At 38.1% G+C, this 22,542-nt stretch overlaps 1 protein-coding gene across 3 annotated transcripts in view; it reads right to left on the bottom strand.

Annotated features, from left to right (window-relative positions):
* ACOX1 (acyl-CoA oxidase 1) overlaps window positions 1-22,542 on the bottom strand; it is a 52,822-nt gene that overhangs the window by 10,506 nt on the left and 19,774 nt on the right. For 2 of the 3 annotated variants that reach the window (XM_069076335.1, XM_069076337.1), the window contains exons 3-10: window positions 16,856-17,016; window positions 13,800-13,907; window positions 12,710-12,829; window positions 11,778-11,893; window positions 11,359-11,528; window positions 10,457-10,619; window positions 3,163-3,353; window positions 1,869-2,048 (exon numbers count right to left, since the gene is read on the bottom strand). In XM_069076335.1, the coding sequence (XP_068932436.1) occupies window positions 1,869-2,048; window positions 3,163-3,353; window positions 10,457-10,619; window positions 11,359-11,528; window positions 11,778-11,893; window positions 12,710-12,829; window positions 13,800-13,907; window positions 16,856-17,016 (1,209 nt within the window). The remainder of the gene's footprint in view (window positions 1-1,868; window positions 2,049-3,162; window positions 3,354-10,456; window positions 10,620-11,358; window positions 11,529-11,777; window positions 11,894-12,709; window positions 12,830-13,799; window positions 13,908-16,855; window positions 17,017-22,542) is intronic. The other variant, XM_069076336.1, reaches the window with a different exon arrangement.

Genomic DNA, 22,542 nt, shown 5'->3' with positions numbered 1-22,542 from the left:
ATGTAATTGGGAAATAAGATATACAGGCACTGGGGCACAGAGATTCACCATGCCCTACTGGAAAAGTTAAAGGGGATATGGGAGAAGATATGAGAGAGAGCAGATTGGAGGAGGGGATATCCTGTGGGACTGCTATTTTGGGGCGGTGAGTAGGGGAAAAATGGGGAGAAAATTTGTAACTCAAAATCTGGTGGAAATGAATGATGTAAATCAGAAGTTAATAAAGCATTTGAAAAAAAAAAACCCAATACATTAATGTGCCTATTTTCTCAGACTCCCAATATTTGTTATTTTCCTCTTTTATCACCTTTGCCAATCTGATAAGTGAGTTGCTTTATTTTGCATTTCTCTTATTAATAGTGATTTGGAGCATTTTTCTATATGATTATTTATAGTCTGGACTTCTCCCTTAGAAAACTATCTGTTCATTTCTTCTGGCCATTTATCTATTGGGAAATGAACTCTTTCTTTTCTCCTTGATATTTTCTTCTCCCTAGATTTTCTTTTCTTTTTGGAGGGCAATTGGGGTTAAGTAACTTGCCCAAGGTCACATGGCTAGTTTTTGTCTGTGTGTGTTAAGTGTCTGAGGCCAGATCGGACTCAGGCCCCCTGACTCCAGGGCTGGCACTCTACTCACTGCGCCACCTAGCTACCCCATTTCTCCTTAGATTTTCATGACACTACTCTCTTCTGTTTCTCTTTCTATCTGTTTAACCACTCCTTTGTCCCCTTTGTTGAATCTTCATCAAGGTCACTTCTACTTTATGGGTGTCCACATAGAGCTCTGTTTTGGGCCCTCTTTTCTTTTTCCTAGTATACTATTTTGCTTGATTTAATTGCCTATTAGACATTAGACTATTATTGCCATTAGACTGAACTGCATGTCCTGTAGACCTCATAAAGTCAACATGTTCAAAACATTATCTTTCCCTAAAAATTCTTCCCTCCTCTCTTCCCTATTATCACTGAGTGTATCACCATCCTCCTGGTCCCTAACCTAGGTGTCATCCTTGACTCCTTACTCTTCCTCAACTTTGAATTTCAATTTGTTGCTAAGTTCTGTCAATTCTACCTTCAAAATATCACCTATATACCCCATTCTCTCCTCTGACACTGTTACCACCCTGGGGCAGGCCCACATTATTCCTAGATTACTGTCCTCCTGCTTCAAATCTCTCCCCACTGTAGTCCATCTTCTATTCAGCTGTCAAACTGATCTTCCTAAGCACAGGTCTCACTATATCACACATCCTCTCCCTCATTCAACAAATTCTAATGGCTCCCTATTATCTCCAGGACCAAGTATAAAATTCTGTTTGCCTTTCATAATCTAACCCCTTCCTACCTTTTCAGTCTTCTTATACCTTACTTTCCTACACATACTCTGTGATCCAGTGTCACTGGTCAACTTGTTGTTCTTTATACACGATACCCCAAAGCTCCTGATTTCTGGCACTTTCACTGGCTATCCCCTATGCCTGGAACTCACTCTTTATCTCTCCTCATTTCCACTTCCTGACTTCCTTGTTTTCTTTCAAGTCTTGGCTTAAGGGCCACCTTCTGCAAGAAGCCTTTCCTAGTCCTTCTTAATCTTAGTGACTTCCCTATGAGATTACCCCCAATTTGGCTTGTCTATATCTTATTTGCACACAGTTATTGGCATGTTATCTTTCCTAGTAGATTGTGAGCTCTTTGAGAGCAGAGACTAGTTTTTGTCCTTCCTTGTTTCACCAGTGTTTAGTCAAGTACCTGCCCCACCAAAGATGCCTAATAAATGCTAGATGACTGGTGTTTTATATTTAAGTAACTTATCCATTTGGAATTTATCTTAATAAAACACAACAGCATATTTTAGCATTTAAACTCACCGGGCTGCTCGACGTTTATAGGCTTCTGCTAGGCTGTCTGGGCTGCTGATATCCACCACTGCTGGCCAAGCTGCCACCTGCTGTGGCTGGATGCGCTGACTAGCCAGGTCATTCAAGTAGGACATCATGCCACCTACCAACTTTCCTGAATGCACTTGATCATAGCTTTTCATCAAAAACCTAAAAGTCATCAAGTATGCAAGCACTGAATTAACATTGCTTTCAATGAGACAAAGGAAAAAAAAAACATTTAACTCATAAAACTCAGGACTAGAAAGGAGCCTGGAGCTCATCTAGCTCAAACCCCTCATTCCACAGATGAATCAAAGAGGCCTGGGTAAGAGAAGTGACTTGCCATGGTCCAGAAATCTGGAGTCACTTTGGGCCAAGAAGGCTGACAGATGTCTTAAGTGTACACAGTTTAATCACAGTATAATGGGGTAACTCCTCCCTAAAGTCATATTCCAAAGGTTTTCTGTGGCACAGAAGTGATGCTGGATTCTCAAGGGCACTATTACAGAGGAGCACAAGCCCTGACCCATCTCACAAAGAGGGAAGGCTCTGGGATATAGTTCTGCACTCATACTATAAGAAATGAAACCAGTGGCTGTAAACTTGTCTATAAATAGCCTTCTATGAAAATTCAGGATTTAGGCTTGAAAATTACTAACCTGTAGAAAATTTCCCATATTCTGAGTGATTCCATACATAGCACAAAAAAAGATATGAATTCTTTTTTTTTTTAATTTGCTTTCTTAGAGGGGGGAAGGCAGGGTAATTGGGGTTAAGTGACTTGCCTAAGGTCACAAGGCTAGTAAGTGTTAAGTGTCTGAGGCCAGATTTGAACTCAGGTCCTCGTGACTCTAGGGCCAGTGCTCTATTCACTGCTCCACCTAGCCACCCCATGAATCCTTTATGATTGTTTAAATGTGTTTGTCATTTAGTCTGGAAAGATTTCCTGAAAAGAGCTTTGTTACCAAATAGTGGCAATACAGCATTATTTTCACTCATTAGTATTTCAAGACCAGCCTAAGTTCAGAGAGCTTTAACAAGGTGACAAGATGATGAATCTCTTTGCCACAGCGACTCCTGAAGACCCTCTACTAAATAAAGGGTTCCACTCTGTGTTCACTGGAGGATGACATCTACTAGCCAATGAATGATAGATTGTTTGAGGTACTAAAGCATGACAAAGTAAAATACCAACCCCGTCTAGGACTCAGGTTGGGAAGTTGTAAAAAGTGGACAAATAGGTTTATCAAGAGATGTCAGCAATGAATGCATAAGCCCTTACCGAGCTGTTTGGAGCATCATCACAGTGTTTTCTCCTTCAAAGGTACAGGTAGGGGTGAAAGTGACATAGATGTTTGGGAGGCCACTGCAGTGGGAGTATCCATGCCCACCACAAGCCATACGGCAGGCTTCAATGCCAGCATTAGCTGTCCAAGAGGTGAAAGCCTTAAGCCCAGCAGTCAGTGCATGAAGCTAAAGAGGAAAAATATATATATCCATAAGAATATATATGACAGTGATGAGAAATGTGACTAGTAAGTAAAACCAAATATCCATGCTAACAGCAATAAAAATGTTCCAAACTTTTGGATGATATTCTAATTTCCAAATATGGTTATCCAATAGATTTAAACTCAAAGTTCTTATTATCTTTCCTAATATGATAAACTCTATATAACAGACTCCTCAGTACTTGAGAGTACCAGTCACCCTTTTGCACTCCCTTTGTTAAAGAATGAGCAATTGAGTACACAACATCCACAGTACTAGCTTTAAAATAAACTTGCCAAACAAAGAAAAATGTAGCGCTTGAGCTCTTTTTGTTTTCTGAAATGTTAAGAAAGACTACTACATCAGTGCCCTGTGCTAAGGTCCTTGGTTCCATGTGAATGAAGCCAACTATTCAATCTTGTAATTGAAGACAACCAAGGTTAGGATAGAACTAGAAGTCCCTGGTCCTAAGAGGCTTTATGATGACCCAACTAGGAGTGGAACTTACCAGTTTCTTCAATCTACTTAATTTCTATGACCAGGAAAAGGAGATTCCCTTCTATTTACCCTTAGCTACAACTAGAGATGGTCATATACGTAACCTTGCCATCCCCCACATGTCTACTTCTATATTTGTGTCGATCACATCTGATCATCTTTTATCATTCTATTTTTTTCCTTTGTCTTGCCAGACCGACTCCTGTTTTTTGTCCTCATGATGCCCTCAAATACCATTATCCCTCAGTTCTTTTCTAGGCCATCACCTTTCTGGCTACCCTCTATTCTCATCTCAATCTATTGGTGAACTTGTTCAATTTTACAATTATCATCTACTATCACTCAAATTCCTTATCTCCTTGTCCTCTTGCTAATTATGTTTTGCTAAACTCTTACGTCTTACCATTGGACTCTTTCATTCCTATTTATGTCTCAGAAGTCATGGAACCCTGCTTCTTGGGTCCACTAAATATGTTATCTAATCTCAACTGGCTTTTACTCCAGCAAGTTAATTCTTCTATTTCTCCCTAATCTCATTCTAAAGAGTGGCTATTTCAAACTTTCTCATCTGTTTTTAAATCTCTCACAGCAGACAATGAAGGGGGCAATTGATAACCTTGCAACATACTTCACCAGAAAACTTAAAGCCATTCACCTATAGTTCCATCTTCCCCCTTCTCACATTTCTCTGATATTACTCCCGACTATGTCCCTTCATGACACCTCTGGTGATAAAGTAATACTACTAGTTGCCTAGGTCAATCCTTCTAGAAGCACTCTTGAAGGCATCTCTTTCTGTTTGCTCCTGCAGATGGCCCCATATCATATGCCCTCTAGTCTTCAATCTCTCCCTTCTGCCTATAGACATATTCAAGGCCCCCCTCATCCTTAAAAAACCCTAATTTGCTCCCACTGCCACCTATGGCTATCACCCTATATTTCTCTTCTCTTTCTCGGTTAAATTCCTTGGAAAATATACTTTGTGCTTCTAACTTCAATAAATGGTTCACTCTAAAAGCTACTAAGGATCTCTCTTTTTTTAAAGGAACTAATACATCTAATTCTTAAAAGTGTCCCCCATGAAGTGTGAAAAATATTGGGTTGAGTGAGAAGAGCTGGGCTGGTGATTCAGCAGGTCACTCAACTGATCCTGACTTCACTTTCCTTACCTATAAAATGAGGTTGGCAGAATGAGCTCCAAAGGCCCTTCCTCTCCTCAATCTTCTGATCCTGGTCCAGCACCCCCATTTTACAGATGCAGAAAGTGAGGACAGGAAAGATTCAGTACTTTTCCCAAGGTCATACAGTTAGTAAATGGGACACCAGATTTGACCCCAAGTCATCTGCCTCCAAATCTAACCTCTGAGGTTTCTTTCAGCTCTAAAAATACCATCACTTATCTCTACCTTACCACCCAACACAATCTATCCTTTTTCCTCTCCTTCCCAGTGCTCTGTGATACTATGTTCTCTTGACTGGGGACCTTTTTCTAGAGAAGATCAGCCAATACCACCTCAGACAAGAGTGATAGGTGAAAAATGAACACTGAATGAACTGGAAGGAGCTATATTGTCCTTGAATTTTCCTTGAACCATAAAGGAAATTTGTTATCTTCTTAACAAACCTTCTAGACGCCAGGGAGTCTGTTGACTCTGATCCACTAGATTGCAGGATGCAGATAGATTGAATAAATCAATCAGCATTTCTTAATGACAAGTACTAGCCCAAGTGGGTACGAGTCCACATTCTTCAGGGAATCCAGTCATAATGTTCTTGTCCCCACAATGATGTCAGCCCTATCACCAATCATACTGTTTTCCATCTGTGATTCTCCCTGTTCTTTTGTTCTCTTGTATTTCCCAAAACTATATGAAGGTTAATAAGCCCTATTTTGTGGTCTCTGGTTATTGAGAGAGACCACTGGCCTAATTATTGGTTACTGTTAGCCTAATAAATTGAACATGATTGGACCATTGTCTTTCAGTTTACCTTAATTATCAAAAGTGTAACACCACTTCCCTTAATAGCTCCAGGGATGCAGATTCTGAAATTAGTGCAAGTATTTGAGAGCCAGTTAGTGGCTTATCATTGCTGGTGGCATGACTGGGCTAGGCTAGGGCTCTAGGCAGAGGCGCTCTTGAGTATTCTATGGGGTCCCAGCCCTGGTGGTAGTTCTAGCCTTGGCCTCTGAGGACTAGGAGACAAAGGACACCACACTGGGCCGAAGGATGCCTGGGTTCCATCCCCTCCTCTTCCTGACATCTCTAGGGATTCTGAGGTGGGGAAATATTCTGGGGGCAGAAGTGGAGTTGGGCCCAATCATCTTTTAATTGCCAAGTCAGAGAGCCTTTTCTCAATCCATATTCTTTTTGATTGTTTTGCTATATTTGAAACTGTTGGATACATTTAATTCCTCCCTGGGTTTTATAATATTGTTCTCTCTTAGTTCTTCTTCCTATATCTCTTGTTGTATCTTCATCCACATCACACCTATTAAATGTGGGTATCCTTTCAAGGTTTTCTTCTCTGTCTTCTCACATGGTGATCTCATCAGCTCCCAAGGACTCAGAGGATTTCCAAATCTTTATCTATCCAGTACCATTCTCTCTCTTGAGCTCAAGTTCCATAACAATAAACACCTATAACTGAGATGTCCTAAAGACATCTCAAAATCAACATGTTCATTTCCTTCTCTTTGCCCAAACTCTTTCCAAAGTTCCTTATTACTATCCAAGGTACCACTATCCCTCTAGTTATCCAGATCTGCAATTTCACTGTTATCTTCATTTATCCTACATATCCAACCAACTGCTAAATATTGTTTCTTCCTTTACAACATTTCTTGTGACCATTCTCTTCTTTTTTCTTACATAGCCATCATCCTAGGTAAGACTTGCCTTAACTACTGCTACAGCTTTTTAACTGGTCTCTCCCTACTCTAGTAGGGCAACTGGGCCTTGAATCAGGAAGATTTATCTTTGTAAGTTCAAGCCTGGTCTCAGACATGTACTAGTTGTATGACCTTGGGCAAGTCACTTAACCTCATTTGCCTTAGTGTCCTCATCTGTAAAATGAACTGGAGAAGAAAATAGCAAACCATTTGTAATGCCATGCACAAGCAGCTTTCTAGAAGAATGCTACTGTGGATAGCTTTTAAGATTCTGATTATACAGTATAATGAACACTCTATTCCATAACAAATCAAAACAAAACATTCACAGAAAATCAAGATACAGTATTCACAATATTACAACTTATCACAGCACAACAGCTTATCATTAAAATGGCCACATAGTTTTCACCAAAGTGGTCACAATATTTAGAACAAGCAATCATCTCAAAGTACAATAGTCAAAGTCTTCCATTCATGGGGGGGAAGTCTTAAGTTAACTCAATCAGTATCACAATATAGTCTCAAAGTACAATAGCCAGTATTCCACTCATGGGGCAACTTGATTAACTCAATCAGTCACTTATTCAGAAATCAATTACTAAGTACCATACACAATCCCTCCACCCCTAGGTTACTAGTAAAACTACAATTTCATCATTACTCAGCACTCAGGGAAAGGTCTTTTCATCTTGACTTGGGACCGGTTCTCAGATTCCCTGGATCCCCTTCCATGGTCCCAGATTCTACCTGGATTCACCAGACTGTCACCTGGGTTCAATGGCGGACAGCTCCCAGTTCCTTGTCCAGCTCTCTGGGTAGGTCCTGCTCCACACTGAAGTTCACAGGGTCTGATCCATGTCAAATCCTTCACAATTTCTGCTCCAGGGAATTCAAGGCTCAACCAAGCCACAAACAGAAAAAGTCTCAGCATTCCAGTCATGCTTCCTCAGTCACCTGGGTTCCTGGGCTTCTGTTCAGAAGTTCCACCACCACAAGTTCTAAGGAAATTCTGGCTCAGTTCTCCATTCTTTCTTCTGTAGCTGCTCTGCCATCAGATGCTGGTCCCAAGAAATTGTGACTGTGCCTCTCTGGGGCTTTTCCTTATATATACACACAGCATTAGCTTCCTGTTTCAGCCAACCCCTTCCTGTTATGTAACAGGAGACAGGAGTTCATACCTTCTGTTTCCCCAACAGAGGCTTGATCAATTACTAAGTGCTAAGTACCTGCTACCTTTGCCAACATGAAGGGATCTTCAAATTTAAATTACATTACCATCACACCATTCCAGAATCTTTGTCAAAAAAACTCTAAATGGGATCATGAAGAGTCAGATGCAACTGAAAAACAACTGAAAACTTTAGTACATTCCTTACATAGCTGCCAAAGTGTTCTAAAAAGCATGATCTGACCATGTGACCCTCCTCCTCAATTCAATAAATTGTAATAACTCCTTTGAAGTCTTCTCAAAAATTATTTTTCTACCCAATAAAAATTATAGTGGCTAGAATATAACAACCCCTTATCTCCTTTCTTAAGGAGTTCAGCACCTGATCCATCACCTTCTTCTCCTCCCCAACTCTTGCCATTATATTAGAGAACTTGAACATTCATGCAGATGCCCTCTCAAACTCCCTAACTTCTCATTTCTTCAGTCACCTGAAGTCCCACAATCTCTTTACTCTTATTTCTGCCACACATAGTAATGGCTACTTGATATTACCCACAAATGTTTCACTTTCCTAATCAGAATTTTTTGAGATTCTTCTATCTGACCACACATCCTATGATTTCACCTCTTCCTATGCTTCATCTCCCTAAACTTTTATTCATTTTCACTGAGACCTCTATTCCCTCCACACCTCAAAACTTTCTCAAGCAATTATCCCTGCTAGAATTTGACTCTTCTTTCTCCAACCATGACTCCATAGTAAGCTATTTCAATTCTATAATATCCTCTGTTCTTGAATTCCTTATCCCTTTGTTCTACTGTCATTTTTCCCTTATGAAACCTCAGCCTTGGATTACTCCCATCTGCCTACTCTAATCCTACTCACTAGCTGCTAAATGAAGCTAGAGGAAATCCCATAAACATGCTGATTAGGTATATTACAAATTCATGTCATCCAATCAGAACTGGGTCCTCATGCAGTCTTTATTTTTTCCCCAATGATTTCTTATCTCACTCTTCTTTCCCACAGAAGCTATTCCAAACTTTCTGTTCCCTCCTCAAGCCTTCCCACACCTGCTAAAGAGCTTGCCTTTTACTTTACTGAAAAACAGACCATTCAATGTGTGCTCCCTCTAATCCCATTCTCTTCATTTCCTCCTCTCTCCTCCTTTCCCCCAGTGTCTTCTTGCCAAGGCCAACACTGCTTATACACCTGATCCCATGGACTCTTTTCTTCTCCAGAGATCTGAATCTTCAGTCTTCCCTTTTCCTTATCTTCAACTTCTATCAATTGGTTCCTTCCCAACAAATCTGAACATGCTCAAATCACTACCATCTTTAAAAATCCTTTACTAGACTCTACCACTCCATCAAAACATCTTTTATCTCTCCTCTCTGTCAGATTTCCCGAAGAAGGTGTCTACACAAATTGTCTCTACTTTCTCCTCAACCCTTTGCAATTGGCTTCTAACTTCTAACTTTTTAGTCAACTAAGACTACTTTCTCCAAAGACCTCCAAAGTGTTCTCTACCAAATCTGTTAAGTTTTCTTTTTAGTCCTAATTCTCCATGACCCATCTGCTGCATGAGACCGCTGCCCACTCCCTCTCTTCCTGGATATTCTCTCCTCTCAGTTTTGTAATAACAAATTTCTCTTGGTTCAGTTCTTATTTGTGTGATCACTTTTTTTTTTTTTAAAGCAATCAGGGTTAAATAACTTGCTCAAGGTTACACGACCAGTTATTATTTCTGGGTGTGGTGCTGAGTATCCGAGCCTGGATTTGATCCAGGTCATCCCGACTCTGGGGCCAGTGCTCTTACTCGCTGAGCCACCTGGCCGCCCCTAAGCAATTGGGGTTAAGTAACTTGCTCAAGGTTACACGGCCAGGTGTTTCTGGGTGGGTGCCAAGTGTCTGAGCCCGGGATTCGATCTCCAGGTCTTCTCAACACTGGAGCCGGTGCTCTTACTCGCTATGCTACCTGGCCGCCCCTGTGTGATCACTTCTATGCAGTCAGTCTCTTTTACTGGCTCATCATTCATATTACACCCCCTTACTCTGAATGGTTCCCAAGTACTATCCTCTCACCCTCTACATTCTTTCTCACCAACCCCATCAAATGCCTCTTTAACTATTCCCTTTTAAGGAGTATCCTTTCAATTTAGTCAAGGATGTACAAAAGAGATGCCTTTCTTAAATGGTCTTTTGGTTTGTTCAGAAAACTAAGCCTTTGTTTTAGGGAATCAAGATCCTCTCTGAACTATGCAAGGAAAACTGATTAGGTATTTGACTCCAACAATTTCAGACCAGGACACTGTCATGGTATTTTTTTCTTAACATTTTATAAAACAGCTGAGGCCTTATTGCTATAAGCTTAACTGAATTATCATCCCACCTATAATTCTCCCTTTTGTCTACAAAGACAGTATAGGAGATTTTGTCAAAGGCCTTACTGAAATTTATGGATGCCATGTCTAAGGTACTTTCCTGATCTACCAGTTTAGTCACCCAGATCAAATAAGTACCTCAGGTAATTCATTCAGGTTCCCTTGGCCGATGTCCACATTAATTCGATGATAAGTTTCCTTCATGAAGGCTCCCACAAATTGAAAGGCATAGGCAGTGGCCAAGAGAGGAAAAAGTTTATACTGCTGGGTCTGAAAATCCAAGATCTGGGGTTCAGGATCACTAGAGCAAAATAAGAATAAAGGAAAATGTTTCACAGGTATTGACAATTCTTCAGATGTTCAGTTCTGATTTTTCCATTAAGTTTCTTTTTCTGTCCAAGCCAGGACAGTACATGCTAGAGCAGATTCCAAGGAGGTGACAATTAAAATTTATAGTGGATAGCTTTAGCAATGAGGTTTATGGCTAAGTGGCTAAATGAAGGAAATCTGGATCACAATTTTAGAAAGAGGAACTACGCAGATATTTAATTTCAAGAGCTGACCAAAGTCACTGACATTATCAAGTTCATTCTTCTTCCAATTACTTCTTCATTTTTCAGACAGGAAAGGGTTATGAAGGAGCTATGCCTATTTATGGAAGCATGAACCACTGTATATCACTCATAAAAGAAAAGAACACTCAGTTTAAAGTTACTCCCTTTATCCAAAGCTTCTAGCTACTGGTATTAAGGGGAATTTTAAAATTTTGCTCAGTATTTCTTCATCTAGGGAGGTGAGGTTTTCTTGCAAGTCTCACCCTGCTTCCATGGTGAGAAGATGGTGTAATTCCCATTTCACAATCAAGAGAAAATCGAGGTATCAATTACAGCAGTAAGTATCATAAGTAGTATCATAATTTAAATCTTGTGTTGCTACATGATTTACATATATGCGACACCGAGTAAGTTTGCTGTTACAAATGGGGACAACAAGTGCAGATCTTTGGCAAACCCTACTTCTCAGACATCAATCACTCTTACCCTGGCTGGATTTCAGACTGGTGTCTTACTAAACTGTACCGGATGGCAATAGTGCAAGCTTTAGACAAAGCTCGCGCTGACTCTCCCACAAGGAATGATCTGACAAACACCATGGTTCCATAAGTCAGTCTGTCACTTACAGGCTTCACATATGTCCCGTCAGGTTTGACCTAAAAGAAAAAAAAAAGAAGTAAAACTGGCTCAGATACTGCTTTTTCTTGTTGTTAAGAATGAATTGTAGTTTGGGCAAAACAGAACACATTCCTTAAAAACTGATTTGATTTTTATTTTATGTTATATTATTATATATTATTATTATTATTAATTAACAAAAGAACAAAAATTTTCTATTCTAATGGCTACTCACAACCAGAATTTCCAATTTAACTACTGTTTTCCTCTTTTGTTTCCATAAATACCTGGGCATACTTCATTAGCATATTTTCCCGAGGAATTCGATAGTTGTCCATCTTTAGGTAACCATTATCCATTTCACCATAACCAAACTTGGGCCCAATGTCTCCGACGGTGATACCTACCACAGAAGTAAAAAGGGAACAAGAAACACCGAGAAGTTAACTTTTGTATGAAGAGAAAATATTTTGTGGCAAATCTACCTTTAGAAATCATTTCTTCCTAGTAAATGTTTTTGGGAACTGGGGAGCAAGGGAAAACATATCAAACTAAGAATACATGAGAATTATAAGTACAAATAACATTAGTTTATTCTTTTTTTTTTTTTAAACAATTGGGGTTAAGTAACTTGCTCAAGGTTACACAGCCAATTATTTCTGGGTGTGGAGCTACGTATCTGAGCCCAGATTCGATCCCAGGTCATTCCGACTCTGGGGCCAGTGCTCTTACTCGATGAGCCACCTGGCTGCCCCTAAGCAATTGGGGTTAAGTAACTTGCTCAAGGTTACACAGCCAGGTGTTTCTGGGTAGGTGCTAAGTGTCTGAGCCCAGATTCGATCCCCAGGTCATCCTGACACTGGAGCCGGTGCTCTTACTCGCTGTGCTACCTGGCTGCCCCACATCAGTTTATTCTTAAGCCAGATACAATGCAAGTCCATAGCACTATTCTGATCACAGGAGGCTTCCTTCATTAGCAATGACTCTAGGTATTATTCCTAACTGGGAAAACATTGATAACCTAATATTGATAACACCTATGCTAATTAGGTAGTCTTATAAAGATCATGAACACTTCAACCTCCATCTGGGTGTTTGAATGTAAAATCAAATAAATGGCTTCAAAGGTAGACTACCTAGCAATAGGAATGCCTTTAGCAGAACAACCAAAGTGGTTAATTTCATTTCCCTCCACGGTACCAAATAAACAGAATTTTACCTGGAAAAGGTTTGTGGGTTCCTATTTCACGAATAGGTACAATGAAAGCATGCAATCCATAGCACTCTCCCTTAGTGTAGAGCTGAGCCAGAACTATGGCATGATTTGAGGTTTTCCCAACTGCAACATTGAGACCAAGAATAAGTGATCAAAAGATTCTTAAAAATAATAAAATTCTCAACCCATCAACCTAATTATCTCTCTGTTCAAGGTCTGAACTACACTTCCAGGCAAGAGAGTATCAACGCCCAACATTTAGAAAAAGGATCCACCTAAATTCCAAATTTTTGCTAGTATTAACTCAATTTCCCAGGATATTCTGAATTTTAAAAGCAAAGTAATTGGGGTGGCTAGGTGGCGCAGTGAATAGAGCACCGGCTCTGGAGTCAGGAGGACCTGAGTTCAAATCCGGCCTCAGACACTTAACACAAAAACTAGTCGTGTGACCTTGGGCAAGTCACTTAACCCCAAATGCCCTCCCCCCCAAAAATAGTAAAAGCAAAGTAATTCCCTTTTCTAAAAGGAAATTTGTTTAAAATTTTTCTTTTCTCAAGTTTTTGGGCTGTATTTCTAGAAATGTTTTTTCCTGACAAAATTTTATTTAACATCTGACATTATGTAATTAGATCTAAAACTGAACTTTGAACTATTGATCTCACTACCGGAAATATACCCAAAAGATTCAAATTGGGGGAGGGATGTCATTTGTTCAAAGGTGTTCACATTAATGATATTTAGACTAGAAATAGCCCAAACATCCAATAATAAAGGAACAGACAAGCAAAGTATGCAATACTAACTATGAAAAACATTAATTTTGCATACTATGTCAATTCATGGAAAGTTTATGTGAAATAAAGTGAAAAAGGAGGAACACATTACAGACACATATTACAGCTATGAAAAGACTATTTTATATAATAAAATAAAAAAGATCATTATATATAATGATTTTTAACAAATTTGGGCTGATTAAATTCTTTTTCCATTTGTGCATACTCATACATCTTAATATCAGCTTGACATCTGAAACAGAATTTTATAATAAATCTTAATTTTTGATTGTTAAAATCTACATAAAATTACTTACGTCCACCAGGCCACCACTTAATGGAAGTAACAGTAGGACTGTTGAGAATAAACTCCTGTGTTTTAGGATCATAAGTTGCTGTGGTTTCTAGGCCTCGAAGGTGAGTTCCTATGGAAAAGAATTACAGTTAATTTATAAAAAGCAAGGGGAAAATGAGAATAATGTAGAACTTAATGTAGTTAAGATTTAGCTCATTTCTTTCTTTTTTTGCTTTTTGGAGGGCAACTGGGGTTAAGTGACTTGCCCAAAGTCACACGGCTAGTTTTTGTGTTGAGTGTCTGAGGCCACATTTGAACTCAGGTCCTTATGACTCCAGGGCCGGTGCTCTACTCACTGTGCCACCTAGCTGCCCCTAGCTCATTTCTTCAATTTCTGTGACTTGCTCATTAAAAAAGCCCCTCCTATAGATGAGCTGAGAAGCAATGCTGTATAGTGGATAGCTGGTTGGCCTTGAAGTCAGAAGACCCAAGTTCATATCTTGCCTTTTACCAGCTTTTTAACCATAAGCAAATCATTTAACCTCAAAATGCCCCAACTAAGGCTAACTTAGACAACTAAGACTAAAAATACAAAGAATGGAGGGTGTTTCCACTTTCCACACAGGGTGTTCCTTTGCCATGTAAATCACAAGACCAACAACAAAAAAAGGCGGTTTGAATGTTTCAATGTACAGGCTTCATACTGTTTCTTATATTAGCCTTAATATTAAGGCACTTCTATAAAAGATGACTTGTGGTAACAAACAAAATTCAGATTACCTTAAGTTACACCTATCCTAAAGACATTTTTTTCTACAAGATTACAATATCATGTCCACTGAATGAAGTCATTTCAAAGGGATGTTAACAGTTCTTTCTGACTACTCTTTAAGTTGGGTTTATGACTATTTCAACAAAATATTTGTCATACTCATTCAGTATACTATGTACTTATGGTATTACAAGAAGATTATCTGATGAAGGAAAAGAAAACAAAGAGACAACATTAAAGTACGTGAAAACAAATGCTCTAAGTTTTTGCCCTTATTTGTATTCCTATAGTTTAGCACAATGCCTGGTACATGATAAACAATAAATGCTGAGTGAAACAAGTGTATCAAGATTGTAAAATGAAGGATTTTATTTCAGGATATATTGAGATTAAAGAGAAAAAAAGGAATTTGCAAGGGCCAACCTGGGAAAGAAGGGATCCTATACAAGTACCTTCTTGAATTCCTGAAAGCAAAATAGTGAAAAGCATGCACCTGCTTTTTTTTTTTTTTTTTTTTTTGCTTTTTGGAGGGCAGTTGGGGTTAAGTGACTTGCCCAAGGTCGTACAGTTAGTTTTTGTGTTAAGTTTCTGAGGCCGGATTTGAACTCAGGTCCTTCTGACTCCAGGGCCAGTGCTTTATTCACTGTGCCACCTAGCTGCCCCAAGCATGCACCTTCTTTACAAGCTCTCAATGCCAGGCAGTCTCCTGCCAGTCTATAAATGAATCTGTTTTTTAGACTGGCCACTTCTCTGGAGAAATAAAAGGACAGCATTTCAACTACGAGTAAATACAAATGCATTTTAAGGTTAATGCAGACACCATAAATTTTTGGCAACAACAGCAAAACTAAGTGGTAGATAGTGCCTAAAAGTTAAATGAACAAACAACTTAGAAATTCTTAATGTCACATGAGTGGTCTTTACAAAACCATCATTTTTCTCCTCTGGAGAATTCTTTTTACTATTACAAAACTCATTATATGCTGGCAGGCCACAATACATACTAAAATAATTTTAAGGAAAACATTTGGAAGCTCCTCAGCTGAATACCAATGAGTATGGAATGCCTTTATTCAAGGAGTTCCAAACATTTACAGATCCTAACCTTTTTACTGAAAAGAAAGCATTTTTACTTCTATCATCTTTTTTTCCCCTTTTCTTTCTTTAAAAGGTACAGACAAATCAATCAACCAGGAAGATCCCTTCAAAGAAAAAGTATGAAAATGTAATAAATAAGCCAAGAGAGGCAATGACAGGATATGATCAAATAAATGGGCAGTGTTCTATTGTGCAAATTCTATATAACTCTGTCTCTAAAGTTCTAGAGTTAAGGTGCTCTTGAATGAAAAAGGAATAAAAAGATTCCATCTGAGTGGAAGGAAATAAAAACATTAAGTACATAGTACAAACTACAAGTAATTTTAAACTTGGAGAATGGAAGTTGCAGTAAATGATAGTAATTGCTAATATCAAATTATAAAAGAGGTATTAAGAGGAATGGCGCTTACAATTCATGAAGAAAAGAAACAGAAGAGAGATAAATAAGGAGATCAGTGCAGAATGTAAAGGAACACTGTCTCATGTATTCATCCATTCAGTCAGAATAATGAAATAATGATGTTTTACTACCTTCAAGGTAAATGATTTAGATCTGTTCTAGAGGCAGCACGACACTGAAAACGACATTAGCCTGGGTGCAGATTTGCCTCTGTTGTCACTTAGCAGCAGTGGACTTGTGCAAGTCACTTAACCTCTCTGGGCCTCAGGTTCCTTTAAGGACTTCAGGTCCCTTCTAGCTCTAAATATATGACCTTATACTTTCAATCACTTACCCTGGGTATTTCCTCTCTGGCAGAGGTTTTTCACTTTTCTTTGTCATGAATGCCTGCTCTACAGTATACTTCTGAGGTAAGTCAATGTTATGCTATGACATTAGTTAAGTGTTTATACTAGACAGGATTACAAGATCAAGGTCTAAGTCACAAAAATGACAAAACTGGTGACAGAAAGACAAGTCACAGTGAAAAGTCCAAATACTAAGCTTCAACGGGCTTATAAATCCTTACAAATCCTAAGGGCTGATTTTAAACCTTTACCTTAAGGAATGCAACCATGATAGAACAGTTGGCTAACTTATGAGGTCACATAACCCTAGTTATTTCCATTGAACAAGGCTCAATTCTATGCCAAGACAATACAAATGAAAACTCTGGTGTTCCAAGTTCTTTTGTCATCCTTTGCATGTATAAGATGTCTTCCACACACGAAGCCCAACCACCCCAGACCATAGACTGAATGTACCATACCATGGCCCATTTCTGTCTGGGCGTAAGTGCCAATAATCTCCAGGTTCCAGGCTGGCATGAAGAACTGTTCCTGCTGCTCCTGGGTTGCCTGGTGAAGTAATGTGGGCAGAAACATGCCCAAGTGAAGGTCCAAAGGCTCAGCACGCCCACGATGCACAAAGCTGTGAAGGCATGCCAAGAATAGGCATTTGAGGGTCATCAGATACAAGAGATTCACCAATGTGGGAAGACAGATTAAGGGAAGGAGACAAAAAAAATCTTGTATAAGTAAGAATTAATTAAAGCATGCAGATTTCAGTATAGATGTGGAGCACTGTTCATTTCTGTATCAATTTAGAAATTTAGGTGACTTTGTTGTGAGCTTGCTACATAATACTTTCTAATTCTTAAACTAAAAACTATAAAAGTATTTTGCTTGGGATGACTAGCTACTGACTTACAGAAAAATAATTATCTCATGGATCAAGCTGCCATTGTAATAAGAAAGAAAGATCCTTAAATCAAAGGAAATAAAAATTTTAGAACAGGGTGTCTTGAATTAGGAATTAATTTCATGTTGCTTTATATGAATAAGAAAGCAGAATGAGAGAGTTTGGTAACATATATGGTACCTTTAACGGCACCGCTATGATATGCAGCTGCTCTAGTCTTGAGGGACAACTAGGGAACAAAAGGGAATCACTCCTACAGAAAGCCAGCCATTCTTAGACCAGCTTTTTTAGCTTATCTTTTTAAAAGTTTTTTTTTTTGTTTGTTTTTGATTTTTTGCTTTTTGGAGGGCAATTGGGGTTAAGTGACTTGCCCAAGGTCACATGGCTAGTTTTGTGTTAAGTTTCTGAGGCTGGATTTGGACTCAGGTTCTCCTGACTCCAGGGCCAGTGCTCTATTCACTGCGCCACCTAGCCACCCCTTAAAAGTTTTAACATAAAAAGTCCCAGTACAGATCTCTGATATAATTCTATTTATGTCACAATCTCCAAAAAAACCCCAAAATCCAACCTCCTCAAAACAAAAATCTCCAACACCCTACCACATATTTTCCTACAAATCTTCTTCTGAGCCAATATAGAAGCAGACAGTGCTCTTCATCCCAATTATTTATTAAAAAATAAATAAAAATCAGAGAGATCCAATAAAGAAAATGATAAATACATTATACAGAGTTAGTTTTCATTTATGATTATAATGAACATATTTAATTAAGCTGATTTCCAACTAATTTTCTAAGATTACTTTTTCATTACAAATTTCTAAGAATCTGAGAATGTTATGAAAGTTTTTTTTCCTCCATGTTCAGTCATGGTCACAGGTCCCTATGGTTGGAAGGAACTCCACCAGTACAACCCATAAAACCAAGGAATACTCAACCCATTGCGCCTGAATGCACCAGTAGTTTTTATAAAATTGTATTGGATATTTTGCCATTTCTAGCTATAAATTTACCTTTGTGAAACTTTTATTACACCATTCTGAAAAATGTTTAATAACGATTTTAAAAGGTTTCCATTTCTAACTATTTCAAACATTTTAAATGTAAAAGCCACATATTAGGAAACAACAGTCTAAGAATTGAACAAAAACCTCTTGAAGACTTCATTTAAAGAGAAGGCTCAGAAGCCCTACCATTTGGCTTTCAACTTGGTTCACATTCCCACATGGTTTTGACTCCATCATCATCATTCCTCTCCCATCCCACTAATACACTAGAAAACTCATCATTACAGAGATTTCATCAGCTTGGGTACTCACACCTCATCAGGATGCTCAGTTGCCTCTGCCACTCCGACTGGAGGGCTGGGCAAAAAAGAAAAACAACAAAACACAAAAACCAAACCAACCAAAAAAGCCCCAAACCAAACAAATACCCCCCCCACCTCTTCTCAAAGCCCCTATTTAAAGAGGGCTCAGATCATCTAGTCCAATGACTCATTTGGCAGATTAGGAAAATGAAGTTAAATGGCTTCCTTAAGGTCATACCAGTAGATAGATCTGGGATTATCAATCAATAAATAACATACTAAATATTTACACTGTCAGTCATTGTGCTAAGGGCTAGAGACACAAAGACAGAAAAATTTAACAATTTCAAGAAGCTTGCATTCTGACATATACAAATTAAAGTATATAAGGTATACAGAATAAATACAAAGTAGTTAAGAAAGGGAAATATTTTGTCAAAATAACTTTCAGGGGCGGCTAAGTGGTGCAGTGAGTAGAGAGCCGGCCCTGGAGTCAGGAGGATGTGAGTTCGGATCCAGCCTCAGACACTTACACACACATACATACATACACACACACACAGAAACTAGCTGTGTGACCTTGGGCAAGTTACTTAACCCCAATTGCCCTCAAAAAAGCAAAAAAAGATAACTTTCAAATTACACGGTAAGGTATTACAACAAGAATCCAAATGACTTGCAAAAACAATGTCCAAAAATATGCCTCTTTCTACATTTTATGTTCACTATCTTTCTGGCAGGAGGTGAATAGCGTGTTTCATCTTCATTCTTTCTGATCTATGTATTGATAATTGCATTGAAAAGCTTTTAAAAGATTTGTATTAAAAAAAAAGATTTGTATTCAGTGAGTAAAGCAGGTTCTTAGAACTTGGATATCAAAGGCAGAAAGAAACTTTATTTAAAACCTGGCCACATAACAAGCATAAGGAATTCAGAGAAATACTGGAAGACATGGGTGAATTAATGCAGAATAAAATAAGCAGAACTAGTAGAACAATGCCTACAATTACTGATGATAAAAACATCAATAAAAAGTAGGATAACTTTGAAAAATCAACCTAGGAATCTAGGAAAACTAGTTCTCCCAGTAGAGAGAGATAAAACTATAAGGATATCCTTTAGTTACAAAAATCTTAGTGATAGATTTTTGGCACAAAAGGAGGCACATTCATTGCGGACTAGAAAAGGTTTTAAAAAAAAATGTGGGGGGGGAAGGGAGGCGAGGCAATTGGGGTTAAATGACTTGCCCAAGGTCACACAGCTAGTAAATGTGTCAAGTGTTTGAGGCCAAATTTGAACTCAGGTCCTCCTGACTCTGGGGTGGTGCTCTATTCACTGTGCCACCTAACTACCCCTGGAAAAAGCTTTTATTGAGAAAAATCAATTCTACACTGATGAAAATCAGTGTCATATGCAAGCCATGAGGCCTCATAAAGAATTAATCCTACGGTTTTTTTTATTTTGTTGTTCAGTTATTTCTCAGTTGCATAACTCTTTGTACACCAATTGGGGTTTTCTTGGCAGAGATACTGAAGTGGTTTGTCACTTCTTCTCCAGCTCATTTTACTGATGAGGAAACTGAGGCAAACAGGGTGAAGTGCCTTGTCATACAGCTATTAAGTGAGACCAGATCTGAAATTAGGAAAATGAGTCTTACTGACTCTAGGCCTGGCATTCTATCTACTGTATCACTTAGCTGCTCCAATTTTTTTATAATCACCACTAAATACTTTTTCAAAAATTACACTTTTGGATTTTATGTTGTCATGGCATTCAAAGACTTCTGAGTTAAAGAAACAACGACAACAAAAAAAAGGAAAAGATTACATCAAAATACTGGGAAAATAACTGACAATAAGAGCCAGGAATCTTTTGGATAAAAAAGTACAAATCCCCTTCAAAGGCAATAGTTATTAGCCCCTTGCTACTATGTGAAAATTGATCAAAAGTTAATGCTCCCTTCTGTACCTTCCCAGCCTCCAAAAACGTAGTCAGTAGGTAACTGGAAATGGGGTGACTCAGATGGTCTTTGAGTCTAATCCAAGAGAATCTGTATTTAAAGCTAAAAAAATACATTTAAAACAAAAAGTCATCATTAATCTAATGAAGAAGCACTAGGGCCATCACTTTACTTATTTTTAACTTATTTTACTCATTTTGTTAGGACACATTTCCCAATGTGGTACTAAGTTTTGCTTTTGATCTGACTTCTGTTGCATCTCTACCCTGATTCAATTTACAGCTTTGAGGTCACTGAATAAATATAATCTTTTGGCCTTTTCTTTACCTAGCATCACTTCACAAAGATATTCCTTTCTTTTACTGATTCCTTAATATTTGTCATTCCTTACAGTACTATATTACATCATAGTCATATATGTGTTCAGCCTTTCCCTAATCTTTGGGAACATTTCCAGCTTTTTATGATCACAAATAAATGTTTCTATAAATACGGACCACCTTCTTGGAATAGAGTCCCAACAGTGGAATCTATGAAAGAGGTTTAATTTTCATTACATAATTCTAGATCATTTTATAAAATGGCTAGAAGTAATTCACAGGTCCACCAGTCAGGATTTAGCTTCGTTGTTGTCCCAGATTGCCCTCCAACATCGAGTTTTCCTTTAGCATATTTGCTAAGTTTGATGACCCCAATGTTGTTTTAAATTGCATTCTTAATTATTAGTATTTTAAAACATTCTTTTCATGGCAATTTATTGACAGTTTGTATTTCTTCTTTGAAAACTATTCATATTCTTTAACCACTTGCCCATTGGGAAATGACATATATTTCATATTGATTACCCATAAATTTTGGATGGCAGACTTTCATCTGAAACATTTAATACAAAGATTTGTTTTCTCCATCTGCTTTTATTTATTTAAAAGGTTTTAAGTTTTATTTAATTGCAAGTATCTACATTTTTCTATCTTATATGTGGTTACAAATTTTCCCCTATCCATAATTATTTTTTTTTGGGGGAGGGGGGGAAGGCAGGGAAATTGGGGTATTAAGTGACTTGCCCAAGGTTACACAGCTAGTAAGTGTTTAAGTGTCTAAGGCCGGATTTGAACTCAGGTACTCTTGACTTCAGGGCCGGTGCTCTATTCACTGCCCCTAATTATTAAAGATACTATTTATATGATATGGTATTTTATATTTAGAACATTTATTCATTTGGAATTTAACACTGTAAGGAATAACAACTTTGATAAGACTTTAGAATTCTGATCAGTGAAATGCACGACTCTAAAAAAAAAACCAATGGTGAAATAATCATGTGCCCCTCCTAGAAGAGAAAGGGATGAACTAAAGAAAAAATGGGACCTAAATCTTTTTAACAAGTTTTTCTGATAATGGTCTTATGTTCAAGGAACTGATTTAAATATTTTAAGAACAAGAGCCATGATCAAATAGATAAATGGTCAAAGTATGTGAACAAGCAGTTTTCTAAGGAAGAAACCCAAGTTATCAACAACCACATAAAAATGCTCCAAATCACTAATAAGAGACACATAAATTAAAACAACCTTGAAGTTCCACTTCATACCCATCAAACTGGCAAACATGACAAAAAAGGAGAATGAGAAAAATGTTGAAGGGAGTATAAGAAACAGGTACATTAATGTATTGCTGGTGGCACTGTGAATGGGTACATCCATTCTGAAAAAAAAATTAGAACTATGCTCAAAAAGTCACTAAGCTGAGTATGTCCTAGATTTACTAAGTCTATACTCCAAAGAGACAAAGAAAAGAGCCCATAAATGCATAAATATTTATAGTAGTGCTTTTTGTAGTGCCAAAGAACTAGAAACTAAGGGGGTGCTCACCTCTTTGGCAATGGCTAACCAAACTGTGGAACATGAATGTAATGGAATATCATTGTGCTACAAGAATTACAAATATGATGAATACTGAGAAGCATGGGAAAGATTCTTTTGAACCGA

This window comes from Petaurus breviceps, unplaced genomic scaffold (assembly GCF_028583685.1).
Source record: "Petaurus breviceps papuanus isolate PSGF00001 unplaced genomic scaffold, PetGlider_PUasm1.0 90925, whole genome shotgun sequence".
NCBI lineage: Eukaryota > Metazoa > Chordata > Mammalia > Diprotodontia > Petauridae > Petaurus > Petaurus breviceps.
Note: the sequence above shows the minus strand (reverse complement) of the source record. Positions and strands in the feature narration are given on the sequence as shown.